Genomic DNA, 25,967 nt, shown 5'->3' on the forward strand with positions numbered 1-25,967 from the left:
ATCTATCGATCCAGTGGGCAGAGCTATACAGACAACAATGACAACTATGAAAATGAGAGAAACAGCTTTGAAATGCTTGAATACAGATATTTAATAGTTTGGACAAAAATAAATTATGTAGAAAACGTTACACACAAATGGCACAAACCTAAAGATTCAAGCAAAAGAGATCACTGCAGATTTCAGTGCATCAAATATTCTATTACAATTTTTATATGAAAATTAAATTGATACCAAATATAATATATTTAAGGCCTACTTTAACAATAAAAAAATCTATCCGTCATGACATATTTAATATCACTGCTGATCATATCTAATTTATTAAAAATATCTACATTTATATTATTTTACTTTAAATGCTTCTGAATTACAGTATATAAAATAGGCACATAACACCTTGGAAGTGTTTTTTTAATAATATACCATCTACTTAAGCTCACGGGTCCTCTGCAGCCACCAGCCTCTCGATAGCTTCCCAGTCTATTTTGCTGACGCTGCTACCGGTGCTCTCAGAAAGGTTGTCCAGCCAGTCCATCGCTGACAAACCAGCTCTGGCACCATCATCCTGCTCATCCACAAGTCCAGCTAAATCCTGAGAAGCGTACACAAAATATATGAAACTGGATATGAAACCACATCATCTATCAACAAAGACGTGTGGTGTTTTTTTCAAGTGTTTTTGATCTACTGTAGTTACATTTGTCTCAGATATAAGCTAATCTGTGCTGAATGTGATTCTTACTATGTAAGACTCCTCCGGCTCCAGCAGCCTATTCAATTCTGAAGTGGGCTCCCGACGGTTCACATCTTCTCTCTCTTCCATCCTCGCCTGGTCCCTCAGGATGCCTCTTCCGACAACAGTCCCTCTTGAAGGACCTTTGTTCAGGCCCGTCACTCTCTGCTGTGCGACATGCCGTTCCTCACTCTGGCTGGCTGTGTGCAGTGTAGAGTGGCTCTTTGTGTGTGTGAGCATGCCACGCCTGGTCACCTGAGACAGACGGTCCCTTGGCAGGGAGGTAACTAACACAAAATTCACAAAACACAAACAAAGTGTCGTGAATATAATATTATTGTTTTGAGGAAAGTCATTTTCTACAGGACACTAACGTAGCTGAGTATCACTATGATACCTGGTCTGTGTAGTCCCAGTCTCCTGCGGTGATCTTCTGAGGGCTGTCCCTGCATCTCAGCAGTCCATGGACGAAGGTGAGGTTGTGCTTGTCCTGACTTAAGTCTTATTTTATCGTTGGCAGATACACTGTAAGAAAAAGATATTACCTCCATAACTTGCTAATCCAGATGTGTAAAATCAACAGGTTTGGTTCGGTACAAAATCTGATCACTGTGGAATAAGGAATGAATGATTAATGGTTTGTTCAAATGCTAGATCAGAGTGCAATTATTCTTTAATGAGACAGAATCCTGGTCAGATTACTGTTGCTGGAGATACCTGTGAGTGCTACCAGAGGGTGGCGCGGAGGTGGGTCGTGTAGTTAAGACCACTGGTGAAGTGCGTAGGGTTGGACGACTGGTGAGGAAGTCACTGGCCAAAGAATAGGCTTCACGGGTCCTCTGGTTGTATTGCTCCAGAAGCATGAACCTATTAAATCAAATGGAAACAAAAGTTATGCATATACTCATGCATGTTTCTTGTGCAAGGACAATGTAAACAAGTACATACTTTTCCTTCTCCTCCCTGGTTCTCCAAACGGTTGCTTGATTCTTGTTTGTTGATTTCTGAAGGGGCACGAACAACAATGTGGAAATAATATTTTTTTTAAATAGCTTACAATGAATCATCATCTCGAGTAAAGATGGAAACATATCTCACCACCGTTCCAGAGGTAGAAAAGGGTTTGTGCTCCCTCTCCCTCAGGCTCTCTCTGTGTTTTTGATAAACAGCCAGTCTTTCCCTCTGTTTCCTCCTCATCCAGATCCTCAGCTCTCTCCTCTCGTCCTCTGGAAGGACACGTTTCTGCGACATCCAGCCACTTTGCTGCTGGTCCAGCCTGCTATGGGTCACACTACTTTTCAGCTCAGTGATAAATAATAGTCATTTGGACAGCACTGAATTTTAGTAAGCACCTTACCTGCTACGGTTTGCAGTCTGTGAATTGGACAGATCCAGGTCAGTCGGGGATAAATAACCTTCCCTGACCAACTCGTCTAAGATTTCTGCTGTATCGGATAGCCCGGTCTGACCCAGATTCTCATCTGCCCAGCTAGACATCGACAGGTAGAGGGCAGAGTATTGTGAAATAGAAAAAAACAAAAGTGTTGTAAGCAAATCCACGACATATAATGTGAGTCATAACATGGTTAAGATTTACTTAAACCTACACAGGAGATATTCCAGATGCTTCTGTCAGCTGATTTTTCATTTCTGTGGAAGCAACACAAACAGATGAAATAGTAACTTTTAACATTATGACTCTACTGAGAAAATAACCATGTATCCAACCATACAAAAATAAAATCATCCTTTTTAATATCTATTCATCAACTAAAATGCAGTTGCAGAAAATGTTTGATTCAATTGCATCTTTACTTGGAGGGGTGTGAAGGTAGGAGGGACCAGCGTTGTGACTGTAAGAAGAAGTAGAATAACGAAAAGATGGCTTCCCTTCAGAAGCCCAGGAATCGTTGTGAAGCACACTTTCTTCTTCCTGATTTTCTTCTTCTTCTTCAAAGGCATTTGGTTCAGTCAAAGTGTCCAGTCGTGGTAACCATGCTGTTAGAGACAGATAACATACAACAGACTTAGTTATTTTTTGTTTCTTGGTTTCAAGGACTAGCAATGCAGTTTAAAATACAATGCAGTTTTTGCTATTATTACAGATGAATAGTTTTACCTTCCCGTGGGACAGACAGTCTGACAGTTTTTTTTACTGCCGTGGTAGTCTTTACGTCCGGAGCCAAGACTGGCGTGAGCTTTTCAATAGTGTTCACCAGCTACACAAAGAACGACATATTACATTTGTCAGCCTTTGATGACAATTTGTAAATGTGGGCGTCATTAATAATATAAGCAGGATAAATAATGAAAATCAACATGCTTACGTACCATCCTGGAGTTGCAGAAGTCTATCTCCAGATTGTCTGCAATGTTCTGTAGAGCAGCCAGCTGAGTGTCCAGCTCTGACAGTCGGGAGGAGAACCAGACAGTAGGAGGTGTTGATGAGGCACCGTGTGGTCCAACGCTCTGGGTCTTTATGGCTTGACAGATTTTAGAGTCAGATAGTTCTACCATCTCTTGTTGAACGATTCTTTCTGGATCCCAGACCCCCTCAATGTGGCTGAGTGACGGCGACTCCTCTGGGATATCTAGAGTGTACAGGACAACAGATATTTCGACCAAATTATACCCGTAGTATTACGCTTCACTGATCGTATTCAGGATAAAGACATAACCGCGGTAGACGTCAATATAAAGATATATAAATACCTGTGTGTGACCTCCAGTCGAGATCCTCTTGAATTGCGACAAATGCTTGTGGATCAGCAGCAGCATCACTCCTAACAACAGAAATAGCGAGTACATGCAGCTGAGCAGAAGTAGGTGAAGAAGGGCGGATGGAGGGAACATCTTGTGCTCCTGGGCTGAGATAGGATGGCAAGTCGTGATGCAGGGCTTTGTCTTCTAGATCCAAGACACTTATGAACTGCCGTCCATCCAGACCCTGAGGGACAAAGACATGAACGTATGGAGACCATGGTCACTACATGAGATGGAGATCAGTTTGTACTTATTATACTGCTTTCAACACACAGAATAGTAGGCACATGTACTGTGTGTTGTATTCAGTACATCATTTCAGTAAGTGGAATGAAGGACTTGTTCAGACACAGCTTTAGCGACTAGAAGCACCATTCACAGTGTCTGCTTTGTCCACCTTGTATGTCTCTTACCAGATTCTTCTCTTGCTCCTGTGGGCTCTCTTCTGTGTCTCGAACGAGGCCCTCGCTGCAAAACTGCTGATTCCCTGAACTTTGTGCTGGATGGAGAAAACACAGACATACACAAAGACATAATGTTTAACTCTTCATTGTGTCCACAACAAATAAAAAGCTGTGTGTCGACCTTGTAGCCGGAATTTCAAGTCAACTTACGTTTAGGGCTACTAGCAGTCACAGAGGCACACACAGCTTTATCCACAAGTGTGGGAGGACAAGCTGAAAGAAAAGTAATTAACATGTTACATGCGCAGCATCTGTTTTTGGAAAACATGCACTTAAAACAACCCAGGCAGAACGGAGAAATCCAATGTATACTATTATTTTTCATTGATCAAAAAATAAAGAATCTAAAAGACACATAAAAGCATTCTCGTTCAACTACGAATAAAAGCTACACCTGTGTAATAACATTACAACAATGCAACACTATTACAATTTTAACTGGGTACAAAGGTAACCCAAGCTGTAACTCACCCGGGTCTGTATTGGTGAAGGCATCATGGCACTCTGGGGGTCTTTTACATGTGGAAGCGAAGGCATGCAGCTCAGCTGACGTGGATATGGACCTGTCCAATAATCTCTGCCCACTCAGCAAAGAATCAAAGGACCCTGTGAGTTAAAGGTAAGAAAAAAAACAATAAAATCAATCAATCAATAGAATTGAAAACACAACATTATAATGTTTCAAAGTCTCATGACCTACTTTATACTGTGTGTAACGTATGTAAAACTAAGGGACAGTGGATAGATTGTTGTTAAAAAAGGAGTTGCATGTTTCTCTCTCAGCAAAATGTAAAAGAGCTTTTATTTAAAGTCCTAAAGACTGAATTCAACTTCAATATTCATTTTGCTTATGTGATTATCTTGAGTTTTTAAAATGGCCGTAGATTGCAATGAGAATCTTGTTTTGTCAGAATGTCAGAATCAGAATGTGACCAGTGCCACGCCATCAAAGAAAGTGTGCGTCTTAATTCAATCAATGCAAATGTGGAGCTGCAAGAAGCAGAATTCTGCCCTGCCTTTGAGTTGTAGTAGTGCGAGTTCTTTTGTGATTTTTGACAGATAATCAAAATATAAAAAATCATAACAGCTGTTTTTTATTAGTGCCTCGAGGTAAACCCTTTCTTTGGTGATACCGAAAAAAAGGGCAGATATATACTCCACATCCAACATTCACTTCACACCGTGATTGGCCACCTGTGTGGAGGTGAGAAAGGAGCTGGGTTTGATCTTCTCTCTCTCGAGCTCTCTTTTATTGTATTTGCACTACTTTTACTGTACAACGGAGCGCAACCAGATGAAAGTCTCTCAGGAGAGACCGGCAGAATAATGCGTGCCGTTTAGCCTCATATTTAAATACATACTGAATAGAGTTAGCTTTTGTTTTTGGGTGATCACAATTCGTTTTGGGACTAAACTCTTAACATATTGGTGTATTTGTGAAACGTGCATTTTGACACTAACCAAATTGAGCAAAATTAGCAACATCTTGTCCAGGGGTGATCTCTTCAGCAGCTGCAGGCTCGTCGTGCACAGGCTCATTTGTTGGCTGTAGATATATTGGAACAAACAGATGATAGAAGAATTGCACTCAAGCACATAATACGTCTTACTAGAATGAATATTATTCTACCTCTTGTGTAGGGATGATAGACTCATTTGGTCTGAATGTGACTTCTGTTGTTCTTGTCCTCTTTGCCTTCTCCTCTCTCCTCTGCTGCCTATAAATAACACAGTGAGTATAGTGAGTAAAATGATCTACTTTAAAAAAAAGAACATCAATAAGGTGTAAACTAGTTTGCGATTGCCTCTTGCTGGAGATAGAGCTGGGAGAAGTGGTCGCTCTTCTGGTGCTTTCAGTAGCTGGGTCTACTTTGAGCAACTGCAGTTGAGCCTTTTCAGCGTTCTCCCGCCCGACCACTGAACTTGACAATTCCTCCACGGACATGAGGCGGGTCATTTGGGCTGAAGGAGCTGCTTTGTGAAACATCTGTGGCGGAGACAAATATCTGTACATAAACTACAATGCAATATTTCATGAAACCCAAATAAAAAAATCGTGAAATAATGGAAGTACAGCTTGCCATTTGTGGTCCAGCATCCATATGTAGAAGCTTGATCATAGGTGCTTCTCCCATCGGAACTGCAATGTTTGGGGTGAACCTGGAGGACGGTGGTAAGGGAAGCTTGGGGAACGTGGTGTTGCTGTGTGGAACGGGCTGTAAGTGCAGCAGACGAAGGCCCTGCATTGGTTCAGGTGTGTGAGCTGGTAAAGCAGGAGGAAGCAGGGAGAACCCTTGCACCCTGGATCTCTCCGATGTCCGACTCTTGGCTTGAGAGTGCCTGGGAGTTGGATCATGCGGAGGATAAAAACTGGGTTGTCTTTTTGGAACCGAGCTGGATTGGTCATTGTATCTAAGGTTATCATGATGGGATTCGATAGTTGCAGGGTTTGCAGTGGGCAGCGTCTGGGGGCTTTGGGGATGTTGGGGGCCACTCTGCTGGGGCGACGGAGGACAGTGGAGCTGAAGTAACTTCAGGCCCAAGACCTGGGGAGCAGGATCACTTTGTCTGCTAATATTAGAAGGTAGTAACACAGGGGCGGTGTGAGCAGCATGACTGCTGTGAGTAGTGGCAAGAAGCCCCTGTGAAGGTGTGATTAACCTCTTGTTCTCGCTGCAGTGGATTTCTGGCGACACCACCTGGAGAGACAGCGGCTGCATTTCCTGAAGAAAACAGAAAACTGCATTCAGCTTGGTTTCACTGGGATTTAGTTATTGTTTACAAAGAAGCACAATGTGCCATAACTCAAAAAGAACACTTGAGCCGTACCTGATAACTTGCACCTGCACCATTAGCGGAGGAGGGTAGATTCCTGGTGGTGTGATGCTGGCTGCTTGTTGGAGAGGTTTTCCCTGTGCTTTGGAAAGCAGGCTGCTCTGCAAACATGCATGCAGGGGCCCGACTGGACTGAGGGTTGTCGTATCTTGAATTTGGCAAACATGTCTGAGGTGGCAAAGGAATGGTGGTTTGAGCGGGTAAGGGATGTGGTTGAGGGATAAATTTGGGAGCATAAGATGATGGCACATTAGGGTGTGACATGTTCATGTCAGACTGGGCCAAAGAAGAGCTCTGCTGGGCAAGTTGCAGGTTAGAAAACGAAGCACCCAAAACCTCCATCAGGCTCATGTAGTTGATGTTCTATAATGAAGGAGAAAAACACTATAGAGTCAATCTAAAGAGTCAGTTGAGTCAAAAGCTTTCCTTTCGGTTATTCTGTTCTTACCTGAACCAGTCTGAATAAGTCTTCACCCAGACGCTGTTGCGTTGGCGGAGTCTGATTGGATAATGGCTGACTGGGGGTTGTAGAAGCCGCAGCGGTTGCAGCGGCTGTGGAGCTTTGTGGCTGGAGGTTTGGAGGAGCCACGTGTGTGTCGGTGAGCAGCGTTCCAATTGAACCAAAAGGATCGGCATGGACCTCTGCCTCAGGCTGGACAGTAGGAGGTGCTTGGGGCTCTGGTTCTGGGGGGGCTTGTAGGCTTCCAGCATGACTGTGGCTTAAACAACATACCATGGTACGATTTAAAATCTCAAGCAATAACAATTACGCAATACTGAGAAAAACTTCTGCTACAATTCTGGCACTAACTTACTGCGGAAATGGCTCTCCTTAGAGAAACACTTGACACATTCATGTGTGTTCTTGCAAAGTGAATAAGAGTATATTAAAAACTCACAGAGAGGTGGAGCTGGACATGTCTTCAGCACTTTCTGAGCTGTCCAGGTCTGCCAGCTTCAAACTCTGCACAGAACATAAACAACAGTTATTTGTGTGTTTTGACAACGTTGATGACACATATGAAGAAGGGGAATCCTGAATGGTAATATTCACCGTTTCAGGTGTGCAGATGTTTTCAGAGATGTTCCCATTGGAAACAGAGGAGGACACTTCCAAGCCCTCACTGTCACTTCTTTTACCTACAAATACCAAACACATCAATTAATATTCTCTGTTATGGTTAAGGGTCTGCTTTACAGCAACTTTGATGATCCTATATAACTAAGGTAGACTACCTTCTTTTTCGGGTGTAACATCTAAGTCCTCGTGAGATGGTTGTTGTGAACCCTGCTGAGCATCAGAGGTCAGTTGATCTTGGTCATTAGAGAAAGGTGTCCTGTGAGATGCCTGTTCCTCTGGTTCATCTGTGTGAGAACCACTGCAGGGAAACAAATAATACAGAAATTGAAACTATTTACGAGATGAAACAATGTGAAATACTGAATGAGTATACACAGAACAATCATATGAAACACTATCACCTCTTAATATGCATACTTTAACATCATATGTCCAATTACTGTCATTTATTAGTTGATGTATCAGTGCTAGTAATAAAGCTTTGTAAATAAAAACATGGTGCACTCACGTGGACAGTTCTCCTTGCTGCAGATTGCAATCAAGACCAATGATGGGAGTGTTGGCTGATCCAGGGTAACCTGTATCAACACTGCTCTCTCTCTCCAGCTGCTGATCCGCCTCGGGTTGCAGCACAGGGGCTACAGTCCACTGTGTTTCCGGAACTTGGATGTGGGCACTGTAGCGGTCTGTCCCGAGTAGGGCAGTGTACCTGCGCTCCAGCAAGCTGAGGGAAGTGAGGACGGCAGGCGCCGAGGCTTTGACGCGGATCACTACTCCTTCATCAGCTGTTCCTCCAACGCCTCCTCCCCTCTCTTTCTTCTTTTTGCCGTGATGTCCTAGTAGCACCCTCCTATCAGCCCAGCGTACCATCCACTCCAGCAGCCTGCCCAGCTCTGGAAACTGAGCCTCTAGTTTCGGGTCCAGGCCCTGCTGCAGTTCAATCACGGCCTCCACAGACGTCGAGGAGCCAAATATCAAGTTCTCTGAAGGCTGCCCTGCTGGAAAGGCACTTCTACTAGGGCTAGTTTCAGAACAAAAGAGCCCCCCCTTCATTCTTTGGCCTAAAGGCCTCTGCTGTCGGAGGCCAAACAAACCTTTTTGCCTGCCAGTCCTTAGCCCAGGAAGAGAGGTGACGGAGAGGCTAGTTCTGGATACGGGGGCTTCACTCCAGACGGAGGAAGTTTGCAGATCGGGCGTTGCACCTTGTTTCACAGGCTTGTAGCAGCAGCCGGCTCTGAACACTGGAGGCTCATTGCCCAGGTGTTTTCTCGCTGGCTGGTGCCCATCTCTTTGGCGGCGATGAATAGTTGTGAGCACATCAAAGGTGAGAGAATGCAACTCCCTCTCCCTCAGCTGGGAGGAGAAGCCCTTCAACAACGGAAGATCACCGCCTGAGTCGCTTCCATCAGCGATATCCTTCTCTAGCACGTAGCTGAGGAAGAGCTCCAGGAAATTGAGATACTCTTCATCTTCCAACTCAAACTCCCAGGTACCAACCACTGGTAGGGGGGGCTGCTCATTCTCCTTGGCATCGCCTGGCTGGCCCTCCTCCTGAATGACACTTTCAATCTTAACAGCAGTCTTCTTTGCATGTTCTCTGTCCCTTACTTTTACTTTTTTGCCCCTGCAAAGAACAACACAGAGCACAGATTAAGCCACAGACACAAAATACCTCAGTGTAATAGTAGATCTACTATTCTACGCTGGCTACCTGGTTGTGGCTCTGCTATGCATTTCAGGAGAGACAGCCTCATAGGTGTTATCCACTGTGTCTCCATCACTGTACAGTGAGGGAAACCCACAGTCAGTTAAGGTGCTGGTGCTCAGGCTGGTACCCAGTGAGAGTTGTCTCAACATGGCCATCCCGTGTTTGCTTCCCCTGTCATCCTGCTCCTCCTCGTTCTCCCACAGGCGGAGCTCCAGGGGGGCCAGGTGCCTCATCAAACGCCCAAGATGTTTTCTCCTCTGTCTGAATTTGTCTTGGATCACAATCATCATCAACTCGTTCACGTCCTCTTTTTCCCCCTCTAGGAGACCGACAGAATAATATCGAGTGACATTTATAAATACATATATTAGGAGGTCATGGATTATAAGTAAAATACCTATATCCCTCACTTAAAAGAATACACAAAGCATACATTTATAGTATGTAACCAGCACATATAAAAGGACAACGACTGGTGTTATGACCGGCTCAAAGACCATAACAAATTATCTTTGGGGCTGTCACATTCGGCCTTTCAGAAACACGTTTATTTTTATTTTTTTTCGTTACATTCTTTAAAGATTTTAACAACTAAAAATGAAGAATCAATAAGAAAATGTAGCCATCGGGTAAGTTAAAAAAAACAGCATCCCTGTATAGTGCCTCAAAGCAACTTGTCAATGGACAGAGGAGTTCGTACCAAGGACATTGCATCCCCTCAGTTTCTGCAGCAGTGTGTGATACTTTTCTCTCAGAGGGACTCTGACGGACTCTTCCTCCTCTGGGAAGGCTCGGACCAGCGTGTCTGCCACCTAAGAAGAACAAGGATGAGAAACTTACTCACTCAAGGAAATTTTGTTTAACTTCGACAAACACTGTTGATGTAAGAGAAGGCTGGAAGACGTCATATTACCAGAGAGAGAGGAGGAAGTTCAGACACAAGGCTGAGCAGTATGTCCTGGAGGATCTCCTCCGCATTGAGGAAGCAAGAGAAAGGCAAGAAACGACGGGCCCAGCGGAGAGCATCAACACAGGTCGATCTCACTTCTGAACCACCAGGGATCTGGCGGACACAAATACACCCAGATATTCATAGGGTATAGATAGTTAAGAATATTTATACATAACCATGTCATAAAAGCAAACAGAAATAAAATACCTGTTCATCTCTACCATGCTGTCTGGCAGCCTGATACGTCCTGCAGGAAATGGAGAGCTGGTCCCTGACATGAAGCATCCAGCACAAAGCACACAGCTCCCTGAAACAGACTTACAGGAGAAACACACTGAATAAGTACTATCTGAAAGTAGATCATTGATTATGATGTGATGGTGTCTTACTAATAGTTTGAATGGTGTCAGCGTCCAGGTGACCGTCTTTATTCGGTCCCCGTCTGAAGAATCCTCTCCGGCTGACAAACTTCATCAGGCCCTCTGGGAAAGCCCTTTCTTCTTCAGCGGCTGATGGATAGGCGTACTTCTTCTTGATCTGAACACAACATCACATATTTCCTCTGTTTAGGATGGCATGGCACTTCATACCAGGGTGTAATCACAGACTGTCAGTAAGTAACAATGTTTGCACAAAGTGAGGCGATATTAGCAGGATAAAGCATTGCAGACAGTCAACTTTATGAGATACAACCGATCATAATTTAGAGTTTCATCTGTATTCTCATTTCCTATTTGAATGACGACGCAATGAAAGTGTATTAAAATGTAAAATATTCATCATTTCTTCAGGGAAATTTGATTGTCGTTGTCAAGCGTCTTTTAGTGCAAACTCTTGAATTTGCATGTAATCGCAAACAAAGAATGTCAGCTACGTCAGCCACACTTAAGGACCTTAATGCTCTTTTTAAACCAGATAAAATCCTTCGGTTGGAGAAATTACCTTGTGTAGTATGTGTCTGGCACGGCGTAGATGGCTGATGTACCACTGGGCAGCAGGATGGCAACAACGTGCAGACCTCAGAAGTAACAGTAATCTTTGGAGAACTCCAGACACTTTGTGACGCGATGCAACTTCTGCAAACTGCCCTATTGTCCCTATTGGGTCCTAAGCATGAGACAAACACAACATTTAATAACAAAGTTTATGTGTAAACACACTGTATGGGAAGGTTAATCTTCTGTGTCGCGTACCTGTGTATTGGGGGAAGGCTGGGGGCAATAAAGAGGAGGGGAAGGCAGATATAGCCCATTGGGCACCAAGATAGGCAGGCAAGAACACAGGTCTTTGACTGTGTCCAGCAAGGAAGACAATGGTGAAGACATAACATTCACTCCAGCCATGACTGAAGCCTTCAGAATCTCCTGTATGGAAACCTGTAACAAGTCCCAGTCTTCTCCTTCCGCAGGGTCTAGCACAAGGAGTTCCGACAATATTAATTGTATATTAATCAAAGGGTTCTATGTGAGTTGTGGTCATCTTATAGTTGAGATCCCACCAACCTGTAAAGCTCTTGTCCCCATCTTTATCTCTGCGCTCTTGGAAGTCAGACTTATTGCCAAGAAGGCACTCCAACTCAACCTCAAAAATGCTTTCTGGTTCCAAAGCTGTCGGGAGGTGGAGCTCTCTCCTCCTGAGCCTGTCGTAAAATAGGTGAAAAAGATGAAAATAATCATGGTAAAAGTTTGAAATCGAACTAAACTTATTCTAGTAAAACATTTTCATTCACTACTTGATGATACTGTATGCATTCACACTGACCGAGTAAAGTCAAAGTGGTCGGTGCAGTAATTCGTATAGGCCAGGCTCAGAGAGGCCGCTGTCTTCCAGTCCCCAAGATGATAAGCCAACCACACAGTCTCAGGAAGCAGCCCCCCTAGCAGGAGCAGGTCCTGTGCGTAGTCTACCGTCCATACTTCTGACAGCTGCTGTTGTCGCACTGCTCTAGACACCTCCTCCTGGCACAGTGGCACCAAGCGCCCAACGCTTGGGGCTGAGAAAGGATATATTACCAAATAGCAATATAAATGAAGAAATTAGCTGTTTAACTGACAAATAATCATGGAAACACACCATGAGGTAGATGTAGTGGAGGCAGGATGGCCACATGGTGAGGGGGCAGGATGTAGAGGGGTTGGTTGGTGAAATAAGAGGCCATGAATCTCCCCAGGGTCTGAACCACAGCGCAAGCTGCATCACTGTGGAGGTCCATCGGCAGCCACGGGCAAGGAAAAGAGTCTGCTGCAAGGGCATATAAAGGCAGAGCTAAAACTTAACTCAAGCGACTGTGAACATGGTACGATGGTGGAGGCTGTGCACATGAGTTATTCCTAAAACTGCTGTCCCGAGAAGGGCAGGACTTTTAGGTATGAGGTATGAGGTCAACAAGTTCCTAACACCTGGATTAACTCATTCTTTGCAAACTGATTGGTGCCAAAAAAATGCTCCCCCCATTTACCACATTCGTAATTATTGACCGTGGCTGACCTGTTATGCAGGTCACGTTGTCCTTCTGGTGTCCAGCCCTGTGCAGGATCAGGCGGGCCATGTGGTCCCCCAGCTCCTGGCTTTCTCTCAGCCGGTACTGGGATAACAGACCGTAGAGGAGTGCCAGACAGAGCCGTGTCTCCTTGAAGACACTACGATCACAGTCTAACAGGAAGACATACGATTATCAATTCGGACTGAAGGTGAATCTGTGGTGTACTTAAAATGGAAAAATGAAAGGAGATGTTCTTACTTTCGTTACTCTCCTCACAGATTTGTGACCGCCATATATCTGCACTTTTTGGGTACGAGCCGCACAGGAAAAGACGTTCACCTGGTGGGAAGAAGAGTGAAATACTAAACAACAACAATTATTACTCAGACATAACTATTAGGCTTTTCTTTAATCTGACCTACAGTGAAATCCTTTTGCATTTGGTTCGTTTTCATTTAAACTACCCCGTTTATTTCCTGTGAGCTGATGCAATAACCGTTAGTTTGATAAATAGTCCTTCTGCTACAGACCTGGGTAACTCAGCAGTGCAGGACCCTCCTCTAGCCTTTCTCCTGTAGCCTGCAGAGCGGTTTGGATCTGGGACATGATGACAGACAACTGTTGCTGCTCCTCCTCCCAGCCTTCACAGCCTTTAAAGCTTTTCAGATCATCCATATACTGCTGGGTGATCTTGTAGACCCACTGCCACACTCTCAACAATCTGGTCAAAGGAGAAAATCAAATCTTAAATACCAGCCAAAACATGACATGCAATGACTAAAACCAGCGTCCACTTTTTGCTCATGAACACGGAGACATTAAAAGCCAGAGGGATGGTCTGTACCTGCTGGACGGTCGCTGGGGAACAGGTCGTGCTTGATGTAGAGAATGAGATTTCTCCTCTTTCTCATTCTGTAACAGAGGCACATAGTGTGCATCTGAAGGCCAGAGCTGTGGTGGCCGGGCAAGAGATTCCGTCTCTGCAGAGGACCAGACGGTTCTTTGCTGCAGGCTGTAGGTGTCGTCAAGAGAATCAGAGACCAGCTGCAAGATAAGCAGGACTGAGGAAAGACTATGAGATGACAATTGACAGTGACCAGTCTGGTGGGACTCAGGGAGCGGAGTCAGTAGGAGGCGTATCAGCCTCCTACTGAGCTCTACCACCAGCCCCAGGCAGCACGGCCCATCAGAGTGAGTGCTGTCCCAGGGAAGGAACGAAAGAAGGGCCTTGAGAAGGTGCAGAAGGCGGGTAGAAGCCAAGATATTCTTTCTCCCCGTGTTCACAGAGCTGGGGAGCAAATGGAGTAAAGCAGCAAATCGCACCACACAGTAGAGGGTATGCTTCAGCAGACGGGTTCTGTCTTCCACAGCATTTCCTAGAGACATGCCAATAGCCCAAGCTGTTAACAGCTTCGTCTGGATTTTTCCAAGTTCGCGGTGAATAGCCGGGGTCTTCCTCTCCGTTTCACCAGAATCATTTTCATAATCTGGGCTCGTAACAAGTCCAGCGTCAGTCTGTGTGTCCAGGGCATGGAGTGTGTCGAACATTGAGGCAAACTCCAGACGGCCGCCGTCCTCCACATGAGAACCAGCAGGAGGTCCGTCTACATCAGAGTCATCCTCGAAGAAAGTCTAGGAAACCACACAAACAATCCGCAGGTTAAAGAGAACTAAAGGAAGTAAATCAAGCAACTAAAACAACAGCAATGACACATTATTTACTCAGGGTAATCAAATACAATTTAGTAATTATAGCGGTAACATGACATCAAAAATGTAAAAAGAGAAGGCTGTGTTTTGAAGTTATAAGACAAAGGCACATAATGTTTAAGACTATGAGAATATGTCAATGCTGGCACAAAAATATGTCAGGGATGGGTGAGCAATATGATTTTGAATCTGCTTTTTAACTTCATATAAATGTAGCCAGAGTCTACACCATACTCAGAATCTAAACCTATACGTTTCTAGCTTATACTATTTGACCGACCTGTACTTTTCCAAGTAGATCCTTGGTACCACCCAATGTCCCCTGATCCTGCAGGAAAAGTGGCAAAGTGGATCCATCTGTGGCCGCTGAAACGACAGAGTCCGCAGTGTTGGGCCCACGCGTAACAAGGCTGCTGTCAAGGTTAAGACAAGACAGGGACTCCAACCACGCCCTCACATGAATCTGGAAATAACGAATGTGAAGAAAACCATATTGTCAAGAATAGTCCAACATAAAGTACACACAAAAGCTGAAGATGAGTAAGATCCCTGTTCCCTGGTTTGCCACCTGTGATTTATCCAGTATCCGGCTGGCCTTCTCCAAGTCCGCGCTTGTGTCCTTTAGAAGTGTTTTCAGCATCAGGGCAGGAGAGGGCCTATCTAGCACCCTCATAACTGTGGCCATGTAGCCATCAGACACGATGAAATACAAAAGCCGTGGATGCCAGGTCACAGAGTAGCGCTGTCTCAGGACATCCCGCACAGACAAGCTGGAGCTGGACCGAGAGGCCTCCCCCTTCCCTGCAGACACTGGCGCCCTGCAGAGGGAAAGGATACACAACTTTAATGACTAACATTATATCAACGCTGAAACGATTAGTTGATTAAATGATAAAACGATCACCAACTATCGATCGTTTTGATAGATGTTCCCCTCTTTTGTTTCAGCTCCTCAGAGTGTGGGGATTTGCTGCTTTTCTCTGTTTTATATCATCGTGAACTGAATATTTTTGGGTTTTGGACCAAAACAACACAGTGACCACACCTTTGCCTTTAGGAAATAGTACCAGTTGCTTTCCCGTGTTTTCTGACATTTTATAGGTCAAACGATTAATCAAACCAGTAATCAGCAGATAAATCAATACTGAAAATAATCAATAGTTGCAGCTCTACATTATACACAACAACCACTATATGTTTGACACGGGATTCATACATTAATTCTTGGGACAATATAAAGCAGAGAGGCATTCTCACTGGGCTCTCATGGTGAATCACAGAAGAGACGGGAGAATACAGAATGAAGAACGTCGGCAGAAACATCAATCAATCACTTGTAACAAAGGCTAGTAAGGGATTAAATGAATACCGGTAAGTGACGAGAGGGTGCAGGGGTAGGAAGTGTGCAGGCCCAAAGTCAACGTTGCAACCAACGCTTGTTAGAGTGATAAGCCCCCCAAGGCGAGTTAAGATAAGAAGGGAGCCTCTCTTCAGAACACAGGCCAGGAAAAGACCGCCTGGTGACCAACTCACACTGCCCACCCAGTAGGATCTAGAAGAGAAGATATGTTAAGTCCATTTCTAAATAAAACCACACTGTGTATCAAGATTTGAAAGTAGTTCTTATGACAAATTTAATTTGGGTGACACACCCTTTGTTGGCAATAATTTTCTGGTGTCATTACATCTTAGCAGTCAATTGTTCAGACGTTGTTGTCTTTGATGGTGATGCTGGGAAATGATCTTTCCTCTCTGGTACATTTTATACGTACACAGTCCGGAAACGGTGCGTTGAACTGTCAACACTACTATGTCAAACATAAAGTAGTAAGTCATACACCTCCACTAGCAATATTTAGACAGTGTGACTTAATAGATGTTGACCCCCAGGTTGGCTGACTACTGCACATCACCAACCATAACACATGTTCCCATCTTTATTTATGCATATTGTACCTTATGTATTTAGAGGGGATCTCCAGTTTCTTACTTCCACATCCTCCGAGGCCACTTGATGTTGAGACAAAATTCTGTGTGCTCACAAAGAGGACCTGTGTGGCCTGCAATCAACAAGAGGAAATATAAGTCTTAAATTCTGGAAAAAAACATATAAAGAAGTGAAAACGAGATACAGAGGCCAGATGTTCACCTTAGGCTGTCTCTGGTTCAAGACGATGGCTAACAGGCAGCCATCGGGGGAGAAGGCTGGCACCAAGGCCCCTCTGGACTTCACTGGTTTGCAGGGCGGGGCTAGACAAGACATGGGGTATGTCTTTGTGGCCCACTGTATGCTGTATCCCACAGAACTACAAAGAGAAATGTGCACTTTTAACCACGGTAATACCCAATGAGAGTTCTGTCTGTTACATACACCTGTTTACTCACCCCACTCTTACAGGGCCTTCTTCCCATTGGATTTTCAGGCAGGTGATGATCAGCTTCTTCTCAGATGTGAAAACAAAGGCTGATAAGCAGGCATCACCCATCACCTGAGAGAGTTTGGAAAAGGATACAATAAGATATAAGACGTATAGAAAACAAGAAATGGAGTGAAGGGTTGAAAAAACTGTCATTTACGGAAACATGACACAATATGTTAAATATGTATTCTACAGAGTATACAGACCTCTGTCTTGATGAAAATAGTGTGTTGGGATGCTTCTTTGTCTTGTGAGGAAGGCAGAATGGAGTCTTCAAGGGGCTGTATATGTGCCCAGTGTCCCTTGACTGCGCCATCTCGTACCCCTGTCAAATCCCTGACATCCACACACTCCCACAGGAACACTTCCCCTGTTATGGCCACCAGGAACACACGCATCCCATCGTCTGAAACCTGGAGCGACAGTCGCATAGCGTTCCCTGAGAAAACATAAGTCCATTAATTGAAGGTTTAACATTGAATTAACTGTAAGTCACTGTATGTTACAGGCTCACAGTAGAGATAATACAATGCATGTACATAATATACAAGTAATGTGCATACCCTGAACGTCAGTAATCACTTGAACTACTTGTGGGACTGCTGCAGCAGTCTTCAACAAGTCTTTATCCCTGTTCCACAGAAAAAGCTCTCCTGAGACCAAAAGTCCACAAAGCCACATACCTGAAAAACAGCAAGAGACAAGTGATGTATTCTCACAATTGACAGGTGACATGCGCTTTGCTTTATAGTTTGCAGATTGTACTCACCATTGTGGGATGAAGCCATAGTCACCACACTGTTGAGCAAAGGATGGAGTTTAGGAGTCCTCTTCTTGGTGCGACCAGACATCATGTTGATCTCACTGATCCGCCTGTCATCTAACAGGAACACAGACTCCTTCTCCTGAAGAGTGACATGACACAGATTCACAGTTATGTTTCTCTCACATGGATATGTTTTAATGTCTCTGGCTGATATGCTTTACTGTCCTCACCTTCCCAAGCCAACAGAATCGCGGCCATGGTTTCTTCCGTTTGATGCTGGATGACAAAACAACCTCCAGCTTTAGATCCATGTTCGAATGACAGCATCAGTTCTTCCTTCTTATTGTGCACTCAGGAGGGGTCCATCGAGGTTGCAGGATCCCACTAGACTAGCGAGGCGACGTAGGTTAGCGTTAAATATAACGTTAAATGTTAAGTTAACGTTAGCTGACAAGTAAAAATATGCATGTGCTAAATGTAAACATCCTGCATACTCTTACTTAGAAATATCACTCTTAAATATGCGATGGAATCGTTATATGTTTAGGGCATCACGTGGCATAAACATTGTTAGAAGCAACAACAACAACCATGTTATGTTGACCATACCGCTAACTAGCATTAGCTACCTAGCTCGTTTTGCTCACTGCGCGGAGCATTGGCCCCCAAAGAAAGACTTACCTGAGCACTTTAATCATCGGGTAGTCACCTGTTTAAATGCTCACATCATTTGGTGGCGGAAATGTTAAATATAACTTTGGCTTTACGTGTTATACCGCGGATAATCGTGACATATTTCGAAACTCCCTCCGCTTCAGCGTCCAGAATTATTTCCCATGATCCTCTCGGAGGAAGCTTCAATGCGTTGCCGTAGGAACGTAGATGTAACACACCCACACACACACATAGGGAGGTGCAGGGCAGGGCCTGTCATACAACATTATGGGATGCAAAAACGGAATAAATGAAGGCAATAGCATTCAAACATAATACTCAAAGACTGAAGACTCTGCCCCATTATCTTTCTGCAAATTTCTGTATGTTCAATGTCAATACTCCAAAAAGACTCGTGACAATAACAATAACACCTAGCTAGTGTAGAGCCCTGCACATTCACAGACGCCTCAGAATATTGCTGCACAAGCATACTTTTGCCAGCAGATGGCAACGCTGCAAAAGACATTACTGTCAGTATGTACAAAGCAAAGTGTTTGAGTTCACATGCAAGCCAGTTCTGACTAGAGCAGAAGAGATCACTTTGGTAGATAATGGGCGGTAGGCCTATAAAAGGTTTTTTGTACTTTGCCTCTGAGCTATTGCAGATATCTCTCCACAAGGTCAAGTTTCTGTGAGGAACATGCAGGCCTATTAACTATCTGAATGTTTGTGTGCAGTAAGTGGTCCTCTTCACTATTAACATGCTTTGCTTTGTGCGAACTAAGCTCTCTTATTGGCTTGTTACAGAGAGATATTAGGTTTGCCCCCAGGCCCCTGCTGGTATTTAATTACCTTTGCACTATCTCCTTTTCATCGCGAGGAAGATGACAGCAGCCATTGCCAATAGGTGAAAGAGGAGACTTCACCGGACCTTAATTGGTTCATTTGCCGCTGCCTGACAGGCGCAGATGGAGCTCTTTATTAGTGTCACTGCCGGGTACATTCTGGTCTGATGAGAACCATCTTAAAGAGAGCGCTCGACATCATGAGGAGATGATGACATGGCCAAAGCAGAATAATAATTAGGATGAGAGTTGTACAAGAAACAAACTGTTACACATGTGTGCATTTATAATATAAGCGTACCCATCTTCTATCACCAATTTCTTTTGTTGTTTTAATCGAACAATATTATTGGCATGCTTATGACCATATTGTTTAATCTAGCTGGGTCCTCAATGAGGCTTTTTTTGTATACTAGTATTTGAGTGTTTGTATTTCTGTGTGTTTAGATGTTTACAAATGTTTCGCATTTGCGTGTTCCTCTTGCAAGGTATCAGCCTATTGTTGAGATATTTTAGTGCCTCTGCATGTGTGAATGGACATCATTCATAGTAAACAGTCTTTACACAGCCAAATAGGACAAGACTGAGGAACACATGGCAAGAACATGCAGGGCAAAAGCTTAAAAATAGACTAAAAACCCAAAATGGTTTGTTTAAACACAATACTATCTCCTTAGCAAATGTCCCCTGAACACTTACGCTTTTATTTGATTTTGGTTTGACTTTGGATTTCTCTCTCTCTCAGCATAAAATACCATTAGCTAATTGCATCACTGAATGAAGTAGAACAGTATTTCCAATAGTCTCAATTTGTTAATCACTAATCATAACACACAAGCATGTCAATACTGAAGGATGCCTGTAAATCACCCAACACCCTTTCTACACCATGAAGAAAAAGAAACAAAAATGCAAAGAGTAATATAGGTTTACTCTGTAAATACTCTATAATTACTATTTATTTGAATGTTCCCTGCTCTCTCAAAAAGGCATGCCTGCACATAAGGTGGTGACAGTTGGGTTAGCATTTCTGGATAATCCTCTACCAAACTGAACTATGACTACATTTAGATTATAAAGACATGATAATTTGACCACAAAGCATCAGTATAATGTTTTGCACGATGCTCTTAAGGCACATGCTAACTGTGGGCTCCTTTTAATTTAATAAACTGTTTAGCCATTACAACAATTAACGAGAGAACAATGATCCGTCTACGTCCTCAGTGTTCAATATAGGGACATTAGTTGGCATGGTAACCTCATTTGCCATCTGCAGGCCTCATTCATACTGAAAAATGACACTCAGGAAGCTATAAAGAAACAGTTCATTCTTTCTCACAACAGTGGGTCAGAGTATGTCTGCTGCAAGTCGCTTGGTGTGCACTTGATTGCCTTTGTCAGAACAACAACTGTCTTTGAAGGGTTGAATTTCATGTTTATTGGGAAGTTTCTTTTTAGTGCACAGAGAGCTGAGTGCAGCTTTTTGTGTTAAATATTGACAAATGGGTGTTCAAAGCCTAATTCAGCATTTGAGGATGACAAATGCTGAAAACAAAAATGCCTTCTTGTTGAGAGTTAGATGAGAAGGTCAACGCCACTCTCAGATCTAAGAGTATTATATTTCAAAGGATAACATTGTAATTTTTACTCCACTGGCCTATCTTATAAATTATTATGTATAACAGTATAAAGCCGCAGTATAAAACAGCTATAAGCATAAACTTTGATAAGAGAACTTTATTTATCCTGAGGGAAATTGTTGTGCGCCTACATTGAAAATGTGACTACATGTTAATGCATATACATTTGTAATAAAACAATGTAACAGATACGATAATATGACACTTTGGAGGGGACATTCTGTCTAAGGCTACAATAGGCTGCTTTTCATTTTTAATTGAAGATATGTGTTTTGTACAACGTGGTATAACTCCTTTTACTTAATGACAATACTTCTTCAATCACTGCTCCTGCAGCTTCTCTCTCAATATTCCCTCAGTGATGCTCTGTCTTCCAGCTCTACTCCTGCACACCTGAGAGACTGGAGCCCTGCTGCAGAAGCATCTACTGCACAGTGCGGATGCGCAGCTTTTCTACAGCGATCAGATGTGCACGAGTCAAGTGAGACCAAAAACTTCCTTTGTTTTGGACTAATATATCAGACAGTCTTCTCCTTTAAATGTTTCCGCGAAACAGCAACGTGCTTACTTTGACGGATTCAGCATCACGACAGATGCCGCCTTCTCTTCCACACGATTGGCCGAGCCGTGGGAATATTCAAATGCAGCCTTGATTGATTGGCCCAGAGCCGGTTTCCACAGCGCGCAGGGGACTCATTTCCATTCCGACATCACTCTCTGTGGCACACACACACAGCTTGGTCGGCTGCCGAGATGAGATCCAGGCAGATACGCGGAAAAACATAATCGGCAAAATAATCTGATATACGACTGTTGAATATGTCGAGGAAGTACATCAGCTTCATCAATGGATAGCCTGTATCTCCGGAGGTTTTTGCGAAATCAGTGGCAAGATTGCCTTTGCAGAGGAAATACGCCTTCCGAGCCGGAGAACGACCAATCAGCCGGGGCGAACCAAAGATAAACAAGCCTTATGATAAGACAAAACTCTGTAAGACATCATGTTTCTTATTTCCATCCTTAATGTCTGTGTGGGCTCATGGAAGCTGTTTCTCAGTGCAGACAAATGTTGTTTTGTTATACTAGCTGAATTGATTTTTAACTGTAGCTGTGTAACTTCATGACAATAACAGAGTAAGACAAATATTCAGGGTTGTAAAGATAAATCAATGTATGATGTCTGGATTCGCCCTGCATTGATTTTAAGTCTACAGTGTTAAAGTGGTGAAAGATGCCCAGAGCGCACTAATGGATAGGAGCGTCTCGCCCTTACTATATTTCAGTGTGCTGCTATTGGCTAATGTGTATTTATATGGGCCGAGTCCAACTATAAGGTTTGTAATTTATATTCACCATATATACAATAGCATAATTTGTCTAATGGCAGAATATTCCCTTAATGTATTCAACAGTTAAATAAGGGAATAGTATAGGCCGAAATTGGTTATTATAATATAAATTAACATTTGCTAAACAAAAATCTGTAGTTTTTAAATGTCTCTTCTCTGGAAACTGTTCTGTCACTAGCCAACACAATTTCGAGTCTCATCCTTTTCATTTGCTGGGAACATGGCTTTGCGCGCAGTGAAAGGCGCTTTATATGTCAGCATCCCAGTGGATACGGGAAGTGCTTTGAAGTATATTATCGGTCATTCAGAGCTGCCTCTGAAGGTTTCCATTTCTATTGTCTAGAAGCCGGAGGTGGGATCATCGCACCTCACTGCACCGGTGGCAGCCGAGGTTGAAGGTTAGCCGCAGCAGAGAGGGGGCCTATAGATTATTGGCCAGGTGTGAAATTCTACCCCTCATGCTTTTTTTTCTGCTTGTGCCAGATCCTTTATTACCCAGAGAGATGGGATGTCACAGCTTCTCACCGGAGGCAGAGGAGGAAAGCCTGCAAGCCTTCTTTTCTTCTGGCTGTTTTCTTACCAAAAGAGAAAAATCACTCACCCCCCTCACTTGATTTATTTTTATTGTGAGTCATGAGACTCTCAGGAATAGGCTTATCTCTCTGTCTTATGATTTCCTATGAACATATTCAAATCATGGCATTGTGGCTTTTGATTTACCACAGTGTCATAATATAATGTTTTAGTGCCATATCCCCCTTCCACCGTAAAGCATATTGGTTGGGTGTATTCATTAAAGAATATACAGTTTGGCTCTACTTAGCCAGTCAATGTTTAGTGCTGCATGTTTTTCATGTCATGTACACAGCACTGTTTTCTTCAATTATAGAGTGTAATACGTAACTACTCTTAATGACATATTCATTTTTGTTTGTTTGAAATGTGCTTGTGCTTGGAGTCGTTTGGGAGGCTTGTAAATTGCGTCGTGCTATGAGCAGTCGATGTGCAGGTATCCCATGGGGGTTTCCCTCTGATCTCGCATCACACCCCAGCAGTAATTCCAACTCCGTGAAGGGAAGGGATTTGTCATTTGGCTGCCTGCTTCCCTTTGGATTCTCAGGAGCGAAGCTGAGCTCTGATTTATTGTGAAGTTTCCCCAGGCTCGCTCAATCTCCATGCCTACCGAATTACTGAATGGAGGAAACAGCTCACCACGAGAATGACCTTTTCTTGGATGGCTATTACCCAGGCCAGTGCAAGGATGGATTAATGTCATGTCTTTTTCTGCCATGTCACTGAGTGCTTCATATTTAAGGTTTGTTAAGTGTACAGTGGGTTTTCAGCGGCAGATTATAGTCTCTGGCTAGAAGACGGGATGATAAGATATGATGCAAAATGACTTTGAAAATATATGGAACAACGTCTCTGCCCGTTTTATAGGAATAATGTCAAAGGCTCGGTTGCTCAGCAGTTTGTCTCGTTCACCCTTTATAATCACCTTTTTTTTTTATCTACGAAGACATGTCATTTGTAATTACAGGCAGCCTACCATCTTTTGAAATCTGTCTAATTGGTCTTTTCAGTCTAATAGGATGAAGGGGGAGTGAGATCGGAGTTAAGGGTGGGAGGTTAAGGACTGGGCCTCGGAGGTCATTGGGGAGGGGACAGTACCGCAAGGGTTATTAGGAGCTCTGGTCATTTTTGTTTTGTCTACATGATGGCACTCGGTCATTACTTCAAATTAATGATTAAGACTGCCAAATTGCAACTGATGCATCATCATTTGCCCTAAACAGAAAGGCTTTGAGATGATGACATTTTTAGTTGGTCCAGAGATCAAAGAGCTTATTTTTTCTCCCTGAAGCATTCTGTGATGCATGGTAGAGCACTTATCATTAGGTTATCTCCCACATTACTGGCAGCAATTTATCTACAGTTTCTAATGAGTTTCATGTTCGCTTTTGAGATTTTAATGACTTGAAGGAATCAGTGACCCTGAAAAGCAGTAAAGTAAACAGAGAACGGGGGATTTAGTGTATTGTGTAGTTATTACATAGTCTTCTTCTATGGTTTTAACAACAGTTGATGAGAATAGGAGGCTTAACAACGATTCAATACCTGAGTTGACCGACATTAAATTTAAATCTTTTTTGAAAAATAACTCATCTTTCCACAAAACCTTCAGCTCACTCTTTTACCATCTGTTATCTTTGAAGTCAAGGTTTTCTAAAGATTGGACAGCATGGCTCTCTGACAGTGTGTCTCGGTGTGCATACTGGGATACGGATAAGATAAGGCTCTGTTTACCCTCTAATGCTACCTTGGCATTGGCCAGACTTCACCCCATGCAGTGTGTTTCTTTTACCTTGGCACTGTCTGTGGGTAAGGGCGGCTGTGGGTCAGTCCAAGGCTTTCTACTCCCTCCCAAGGCTGCTCACAAAGATAAGACTTAATTGTGCAGCTTGGCTAAATTCGTTCTCAGCATTTGTATACATAAAGCGTCATTGTTACTATTTTCACAAACACAAATCCGTGTTCAAACACTGGAGTCTAACCTCTTGTCTCTTCCATGAATATGATGTTGTGTAAACTATGCAATGTGTTTCTTCACCAGCCATTTGCTCTCGGTATTAAGAGCACTTTGCACAAATTAACACCTGGGCACAAAAAAATGTGCCCCAACAAAAAAGAATGCCAGATATTTAACAAATATTGAAATTGTCAGTTTTTATATAATTTTTATTTAATATTGATATATTACAGAAGATATCCCCTTAATCATCCTACCAATACTGCTGTTAAAGACGGACTCACAGAAATGGCCCTATATTAACTCCAAAGTAAATGATTAATTGATTGTAAGAAACTGTAAACCTCCTAGACATGTCTTCATGCTGGCAGTGGCTGTGGCCGCTGAAATTAATGGTGCAAGCTCTGATCCCAGGGCGTTGGATCATTTGTTTCAAACCATTTGTTGCCGCAGTGTAAGATGTTCAATTCCTCTGAAAAAAGTATTCCCAATGACGGTGATGCACATTTTATCCCTGTTGGGTAGAAACATGGTCACAAGCTTTATGTGCCACTGCAGGGTTTCTTTGCATATAGCTAAAAAGATATTCATATCTGCTGTGCTTTTTTGATTTCCAGATAATGTCAAGCTAGATGCAATATAGAAGGAAAGTAAATAATGATGTATACATGCCAAAGTAAGTAGTAACAAAATGCTGATTGATGTAGATGTCATACAGATTAAGTAAAGGCACCAGCAATTGCTTGAGACCAATTAAAAGAGTGTATACTGCTTTTGACAATACATTTGTAAGGAACTTTAATAATGACACGATGAGAACGCTTCATAGGGAGGTGGCTGAACACACAGGGGAAACACGCAATTTAAATATATAGAGAAAGATTATAACATAACTATAAAGAAGTTAACATTGACAGACTACATTGGATATTGCATATGTTGACAAGTTTGGTTTACATGCATTAGCCTTTGCCCAATTGTGTGTGTGTGTGTGTGTGTGTGTGTGTGTGTGTGTGTGTGTGTGTG

General features: G+C 43.1%; 2 protein-coding genes across 6 annotated transcripts in view; one reads left to right on the forward strand and one right to left on the reverse strand.

Moving 5' to 3' along the window:
* Positions 1-13: 13 nt before the first annotated feature.
* Positions 14-18,757, reverse strand: cplane1 (ciliogenesis and planar polarity effector 1). 4 transcript variants are annotated; one of them, XM_031855869.1, is made up of 50 exons: positions 18,599-18,757; positions 18,148-18,301; positions 17,921-18,056; positions 17,715-17,834; positions 17,358-17,590; positions 17,117-17,220; positions 16,881-17,037; positions 16,688-16,791; positions 16,101-16,283; positions 15,300-15,549; positions 15,012-15,194; positions 13,866-14,653; positions 13,552-13,742; positions 13,280-13,360; positions 13,027-13,191; positions 12,613-12,780; positions 12,301-12,532; positions 12,042-12,178; positions 11,733-11,950; positions 11,482-11,646; positions 10,929-11,076; positions 10,747-10,856; positions 10,501-10,650; positions 10,288-10,399; positions 9,591-9,906; positions 8,388-9,503; positions 8,035-8,177; positions 7,853-7,938; positions 7,698-7,762; positions 7,247-7,517; positions 6,793-7,161; positions 6,045-6,686; positions 5,769-5,950; positions 5,594-5,681; positions 5,425-5,509; positions 4,435-4,569; positions 4,114-4,176; positions 3,913-3,998; positions 3,449-3,683; positions 3,068-3,327; positions 2,856-2,955; positions 2,552-2,734; positions 2,344-2,386; positions 2,094-2,225; positions 1,835-2,015; positions 1,685-1,740; positions 1,454-1,603; positions 1,134-1,261; positions 746-1,023; positions 14-595 (listed from the first exon to the last, which is right to left on the reverse strand). In XM_031855869.1, the coding sequence occupies exons 2-50, from the start codon at positions 18,226-18,228 to the stop codon at positions 440-442; spliced, it is 9,765 nt and encodes a 3,254-aa protein (XP_031711729.1). In that variant the 5' UTR covers positions 18,229-18,301; positions 18,599-18,757; the 3' UTR covers positions 14-439. The 4 variants fall into 4 exon arrangements, with proteins under 4 accessions (XP_031711729.1, XP_031711730.1, XP_031711731.1 ...); XM_031855870.1 differs by having other exon boundaries at positions 12,613-12,777; positions 18,148-18,306; XM_031855871.1 differs by having other exon boundaries at positions 1,835-2,012; positions 18,148-18,306.
* A 3,019-nt stretch (positions 18,758-21,776) lies between these two features.
* LOC116388001 (protein FAM222A-like) overlaps positions 21,777-25,967 on the forward strand; it is a 21,431-nt gene continuing 17,240 nt past the window's right edge. For both annotated transcript variants that reach the window (XM_031855545.1, XM_031855546.1), the window contains exon 1: positions 21,777-22,053. The gene's annotated coding sequence lies outside the window, so the exon portion shown is untranslated. The remainder of the gene's footprint in view (positions 22,054-25,967) is intronic.

The sequence above is a fragment of the Anarrhichthys ocellatus genome, unplaced genomic scaffold (assembly GCF_004355925.1).
Source record: "Anarrhichthys ocellatus isolate YVR2014 unplaced genomic scaffold, GSC_Weel_1.0 scaffold16, whole genome shotgun sequence".
Classification (NCBI taxonomy): domain Eukaryota; kingdom Metazoa; phylum Chordata; class Actinopteri; order Perciformes; family Anarhichadidae; genus Anarrhichthys; species Anarrhichthys ocellatus.

Excerpts from the sequence above, each read along its gene's own strand:
- cplane1 (XM_031855869.1), bottom strand. The coding sequence starts at position 18,228 with ATGGATCTAAAGCTGGAGGTTGTTTTGTCATCCAGCATCAAACGGAAG. Across the intron at positions 13,361-13,551 it reads TGCACTGCTGAGTTACCCAG|GTGAACGTCTTTTCCTGTGC; the intron begins GTCTGTAGCAGA and ends TCTTCCCACCAG. Across the intron at positions 2,735-2,855 it reads ACTGTCTGTCCCACGGGAAG|CATGGTTACCACGACTGGAC; the intron begins GTAAAACTATTC and ends TGTCTCTAACAG.